We start from the raw sequence: 6,485 nt of genomic DNA on the forward strand, positions 1-6,485 counted from the left end.
ACCCCAAAAAATCTCTCTTCTCCCTAATTGACCTCCTCCTTCTTCGCCGTTTGCTGGATCTTTTCTGTGCGGTTCTTCTTCGTCGAGGATTCTTCTTCTTCGAGATGAATCTCTTTGCCGTTGTTGTTGTTGTTGTTGTTCTTCTTCTTCTTCTTCTTCTTCTTCTTCTTCTTCTTAATTGTTTTGTGGGTATTTGCAGGTATAGTGTATTTGATGATTTGTTGCTGGGTTTAGGACATTGGGTTCAAGGGTTTCAATGCTTCCCATGGTTGGCAGTGAATTTCTTCCTCAAGGATGGACTCAATGTGGACTCTTCAAAACTCCAAATTCTCCTGGATTCAGCTAATCGTCCAATGGTTGGGAAGCCCCTATATGGACTTGTGTCGGATTGAATCCACATTTCTGACCAGCATCGTGTTCCCCATACAACCCTTAGAGGTAAGAACCCAATGTCAAACAAATTCACATACTGTTTTGTTTTTCTATCTGATTTTAGTCACACTAACTCGAAGTTGTGCAATTTGTTAGTTAGGAACTTTAATAATTTGTTTTCAATTTCATGGTATTAGTGAAAATAGAGAGAGAATGAAAGAGATTACTTTCCTGTGATTGTTATTGTCATAAGAATTGATTGAAACCACCTCATTGGATGTGATTTTTTGTCATCTGATTTCGAAAAACACTACTGCATAAAGGAAAAAAGAATGAAAAAAAACTTAGGACTAAGAAACATATTTGACATTATTTCTTAAATTAAATCTGAATTTCTTTGCTATTTTTGTTAAGGTCTTTTAATACACTCAGATATTGCAATTCAATTATTCCTAATAATACTAAAAAAGGTGTTATGGTTAACACCTCGTAAAGCTTGTTTTTGTCTCTCTATGATTCATTCCATTTTTCTAATAAAATTAATGTATCTAAACTTACTCTTCTTTTTGCAGCTATTTATTATGTATGTTGAGGTAAGTAGTTAATTAATTTTATGACTAGATTAATCAATTGGCATATCAGGAATTTATCCCATTTTCAGTTTTTGGTGAAAATATCTTACTAATTTCTAGATTGTTAAAATCAGAACTGGAGGAGTTGTTCATGATACTTTTTCTATCCATTTATCATCTAAAAGTCTAAACCAATTACTTTGATTTCTATTAGGATTTTTGGGTTTTTGTAACAAACAATTTCTATGTTGGATAAGATGTAAGTAGTTTTCATTTGAATTAATCAAAAGGCATTCATACTTCTTGTTGCTTTAAGGATAATCATATCTATCAAATCTTTGAATTATTCCCATCATTATAGTTTGTTGTTTTTTAAAGTTTTACCGATGATATAACTAATTCATAAATCCCCATTCATTTGTATATGCAGGAGACTTGTAGGCATTGTCATGGTTAGTCATAGCAATCTAGTTGGCAAATATGTTGATTTTCACAATATCTATATACGTCCTCCATCAATCAAGAACTCTCAGTCATCTTCCTCATGACTACTACTCAGTCTCCAATTCTTGATAACATTCTGTTTTTGAAAGCTCTCTTGGTCTTCCAAATAGTACATCTGCAGGGATAAGGAAACTATTCTCACAGCTATTGGATGCTTTAAGAATAGTATAAGAGTTATATTTGTATAGTTTTAGGAAATACACAATTTTTTGTTGGTTCCTTCACTTGTAATGAACTTATGTAAATTGAAAATTCAATGGAAAGTGGTTTCTTTTATATGTATTTTGGTTTGCTGTTTCTTTTTTTAGCTAATAGTATCTTTTTTTAACTTATAAGAGTATACTTTGGTTTCTTTTTATGAATATGTAGGTGCAAAAATTAAGAACTCAGGTTGTAAATATTATGCAGAAAATTAATAAATATTATGCAGGAAATTAACATAAGAGATACATTAGACCCATTGATTAACTTAAGTACAAAATAGCAGAAAATCAACACATAGTAACCAAAATTTGATGAAGTAAAATTACAGATACTTATTAAAGTATATTTTGGGGCAAAATTACCCAATACAAGTAAAATTCACCTGAGAGTTAACATAGATAATGCAGAATTGAATAAAATTTTGTGGGATTGCATAGTTTTAAGTGCAAAATTGCATAATGCAATTAAGATTCACCTAGTGGATAATTTAGTTGTATAATAGCAGAAAATCGACATAGACAAATTACCCAATACAAATAAAATTCAACAGAACGCATAAAAGAGTTGCAATGTAGGTAGTGTACTTCAATTGTCCAATATAAGAAAAAAACAATATAACGCTGAGAAGTCTATTAAGTTTACCAAAATACTCTAGTAAGTTTACCAAAATATCTCGGTAAGTTTAGCAATACACCCAACAATAGCTAAAAGTTTTCCATTATATCTCGAGCGAATGTCGCCTTTTCCTCGTTCAAACTCCAAAAAGTTGCCTTCAATTCTGGATTCTGCACAAATTTTTTTGCAATTTGCACGATCTCCATTGTGTTAAAACCAAGACTCTTTCGCGTTCGGCCAAGATTCACTTGTTCATTAACACCGGACAGGGACGGACCCAAGCATAACAATGAGGGGGCACTTGCCCCCATGATGTTTTTAATTTTTGTTTTAAAAAATTATAGTTATATATAATATACCCCCACTTCAAATTTTAAATGACCCCACTACAAATAAAATAAATTCAATTAATTAAAGTTTTAAATTTATTATTTTATTTTTTTATCATTTTGACTATTATTTAACCTACAAATTTAATTATTGTACCGTCAATTCTCCAATTTTTTTATATAGCTCTCCATCAAAAAGCAAATTTTAAATTCTCCAATTTTTTTATATAGCTCTCCATGACTCTATGTATCTTTCAATTTTATTATTTTTCTTTTTGATATTTTCAATTACAATTTTTAATTCAAACAATTATAGTTTAGGTATCAATTTAATATTTTATTTTTTTTCGTGACTTTATATATTTTATTTTATTCTCGATTTATCTGTTTTAAGTTCAAGTTTTAAAAATAAAAAATATTTTTTATAAATTATATATAATAAATAGTATTTTAAGAATAAAAGTGTTCACTAACTCTTTTTAATTTTTATATCTCCATATAATTAATAATATTTAACAAAATTTATTTAATATATATATATTTTTGCCCCCACTCCTAAAATTTTCTGGGTCCGTCACTGACACCGGACATTACATTGGCTAGTACCTGCACATGCTTTCCTTGATCCTCAACCGTAGCTCTAAAAGTTTCAGCTAAGTTTGATAGCACTGTAGCATCATTACTTTTTTTAGTTGCACTGTGACGTCCTTAATTTTTCTCACTTGATGAAGCAAACGAGGTTGAAAAGGTATTGGGTAGTTCGCTCTCGGCAGCTGCTAAATCCTCCATGTCAACATCGTCTCTGCCTAAACCCAAGATAACAATTAAAAAGCTCACCTATTAATAATTTGATAAGCAATTTGATTAACATATTAATCAGTAATTAGAACAACATTTTTATCACTAGTTTAACCAACAATCAGCACTAATAACAAGAGCGGATCAATAACAAAATTTTATTTATCGCAGCAGCAAAAACTCCTTCTACAACTCTTTTCTTTTTAAAGATTTTGCTGTATAGTTGGCCAGAAAATGTTTGATGGTGAGAACAATTTATCAAGTATAATTTATAATAACTTGTTTCTTTCAATTAGACACATGGCTTTTTCCATTCTTTTTCCTTTTGGATTAGGGAAAATAACTTATCAAGCTTCAAAATGCATTAAAACAACCACCACCGAGATTATCCATTGCCTATTGAAAATTTCAGATGAAAATAAAATGAATAATGAACAATACCTAAATACCCAGGTTTACATACAACTCGATTGTCCACATACCCAAATACTAGAATAGCAATTAAACAACAGTATAACCCATCTGATCAATAATCAAAATTAAAACAAGAAACTTCACAAAAGAGAAAATACCAGAGACAACGAAGCAAAGCATACCGATAGAGCAGATGTTGCAGCGGTGGAGGATAAAAGACTCAACGCACAGCAGAAGCACAGCTAGGGTTTGAGGCTAATGCGACTGCAGGATGGAGAGGCAAAGGTGGCAGAGTAGCAACACAAGCTCACCGCGACCGGAGCATAACACGTAGTAATCAGAGAGGAGAGTCGGTGGGAAACATAGACGATGTGCGGTAATGGTACAGCTTCGATGATGTAGAACAATTACACAAGAAATTATCACTGGTTAGGGTTTGAAACAATCAGGGGAGACATTTAGAATTTCAAAAAATGAACGAAGATAAAATCGTCTGAAAATAATGATACAGATCCGTGTTCATCACCCAAAATCCGTGTCTCAGCATTTTACTGAGACATAAAATACATGTATCTTATGTGTGTTTGTGTGTAAGCGTGTTCTTTTTATTTTTGTGTCTTAGAATCCAAACAATAGACACCCTTATTAACGTAGTTCATAATTTTTATTGTCTATCTAATAAAATTAATATAAAAAAAGACAACTTTTCTGACCATACAAATCTATCAATCTATCAATCTTAACTAACACTTAACAGATAAATAAGCAGTTTAAGCGTAAGCACATCATTGATACACGAAATTATAAATTAAAGGCCAGAAAGGACTTTTTTCCCTGGAATTTGGTTATCTCTCAGATAATTACCAGGACTGTTTAGAGTTATTTTTTAAATTATTTAATTTAATTTAAATTTAAATTATAAATTTTTTATCACTAAATTTTAAATTATAAATCTAAATCTTAAAATTCATTAAGGTTTTAACTCATACTCTACTTTTTCCGGGTCAAACGTCTCGAATTTAACTATCAAATCTACCACAATGGGTGAGATATCCTAAAGACCTCAACTTTTAGTTTCGTTTCATATTAAATTTAATAATCATTCATCACAGAGCGGGTAAAATACTAAAATGGCGTAACAGTAATTTCAATCCAACTGAACTGTACAGCTTTAACACTTCATAGCAGAAGCATGATAACATTCACGGGCGCGGGGAGGAATGATAAAATTTGGAAAAGCATTGATACAAATTAAAATCGGTTTCGATCTGTTGCAACTCACCGTTGACAACTTCCATGCTTGCCTTCACGCCATCCGAAATATCATTAACCGTAGCATTGCCGTCAGAAACAGAAGCGAGCAACAACGAGATTGAGTCCATAACTTTGGCGGCTCTGGAAGCGCAACCGGCAATGTGGGCGTAGGTACGCTGGATGATCGCCTTCATAAATTGCGGCGACGAAATTAGGGTTTTCCATGACTTACACACGCAGCGAAGTTCCACCACGTCTTTCGCCGGAATCCTCCACAGGATCTCCTGGATCAGTTCGCCTGGAAGAACGGCAAGTGAGCCCCTCTCACGCGCTGGCTTCAAGCGCCGTTCCCTCTGCTTCCGAGTACCACCCATGTGCGCTCGCGTAATCGGAGTTAAGCGTCTTTGGTTTGGTTCATTGCTTGTTTCTGAGTTCTGACTTCTGAGTTCTCAGATGTCACGTTTTTGTAGGTTTTGGGTCGGTTGCCAAATTTCAATTTGGGCCTCCGCACCTCTTTGTTGTTTTGGTCTCAACTCGGGCCCATTAAACAAATATCTTTAATCAGACCAAAAAATAAAACAAACATCAATTCCCCTACCTTACGGCTATACACCTAAAAAAAAAAAATCTACATATAAATTTCAAAAATTGAGTTTAACAAACATGTAATATGAAGGGATAAGTATTGTTTTGGTCCCTCACGTTGAGGGTCGGAATCGAACCCGTCTCTGATGTATCTTTTGATTTAAAATCATCCTTAACGTATTTTTTTGTATTAAAATCGTCCTTTTTTTTAAAAAAAATAATTTTATTCCTAAAATATTCCTAGTTTAATAAAAAAATTTATTAAAAAAAAAAAGAACACGTTTTGGATCACCAGCACCTTTTCTTCAACCTTTCTCTTCTCCTTTCACTACCACGAGCATCATGATCTTCAATCATCTTCGAAATAATTGGACCAAACACACTTGAAAGACCTTCCTCGTCCTTCTTAAACTCATCCACCGTTGCAAAATCACTCTCATCAATCCATTTCAATGTATAATCAATAGCTTTGTTAATCTTTGTTAATCAACACAAAAATCCCTAATTCCACAAACACCTAACAGTTACACTTGCAGTACATAACGGAGCGTTCGAGGACCGGCGACGCACTCCACCCTCGGATCCCTCTCTCTCCTCGGCCACCCATCACCCGCGGACCGGCGACGGAGCATGCGCGGACCAGCTCAGCCTCGGATCCTACTCTCTCTCCTTCGCGTGCCGCCCTCCTCGTGTCGTGCTCCTCTTCCCAGCGACGCACTCCACGGCGGCAGAAGCATGCATGAACGGTCCTCCCTTCCACCAGCGCTCCCTCTCTCTTTCCCCTCTTCTCTTCTCCCCCTGTCGCAGCCCCTCTCCTTTCTTCTTTCTTCCGGTGACG

At 34.2% G+C, this 6,485-nt stretch overlaps 1 protein-coding gene across 8 annotated transcripts in view; it reads right to left on the reverse strand.

The window, feature by feature from the left end:
* The window catches only part of LOC107637696 (putative F-box protein At5g41500), a 9,524-nt gene extending 4,004 nt beyond the window's left edge, over nt 1-5,520 (reverse strand). For 2 of the 8 annotated variants that reach the window (XR_001619477.2, XR_001619478.2), the window contains exon 1: nt 5,091-5,520. Coding sequence is in view for 2 of the 8 variants with exons in the window: in XM_021104447.1 (XP_020960106.1) it covers nt 4,064-4,233; nt 5,091-5,436 (516 nt within the window). In the remaining 6 variants the exon portion in view is untranslated. Of the gene's footprint in view, nt 1-3,108; nt 3,403-3,754; nt 4,234-5,090 lie in introns of those variants that run through there. The other 6 variants (XR_002348719.1, XR_002348723.1, XR_002348727.1 and 3 more) reach the window with 6 other exon arrangements.

Source organism: Arachis ipaensis, chromosome B01 (assembly GCF_000816755.2).
Source record: "Arachis ipaensis cultivar K30076 chromosome B01, Araip1.1, whole genome shotgun sequence".
In the NCBI taxonomy this organism is placed as follows: Eukaryota; Viridiplantae; Streptophyta; class Magnoliopsida; order Fabales; family Fabaceae; genus Arachis; species Arachis ipaensis.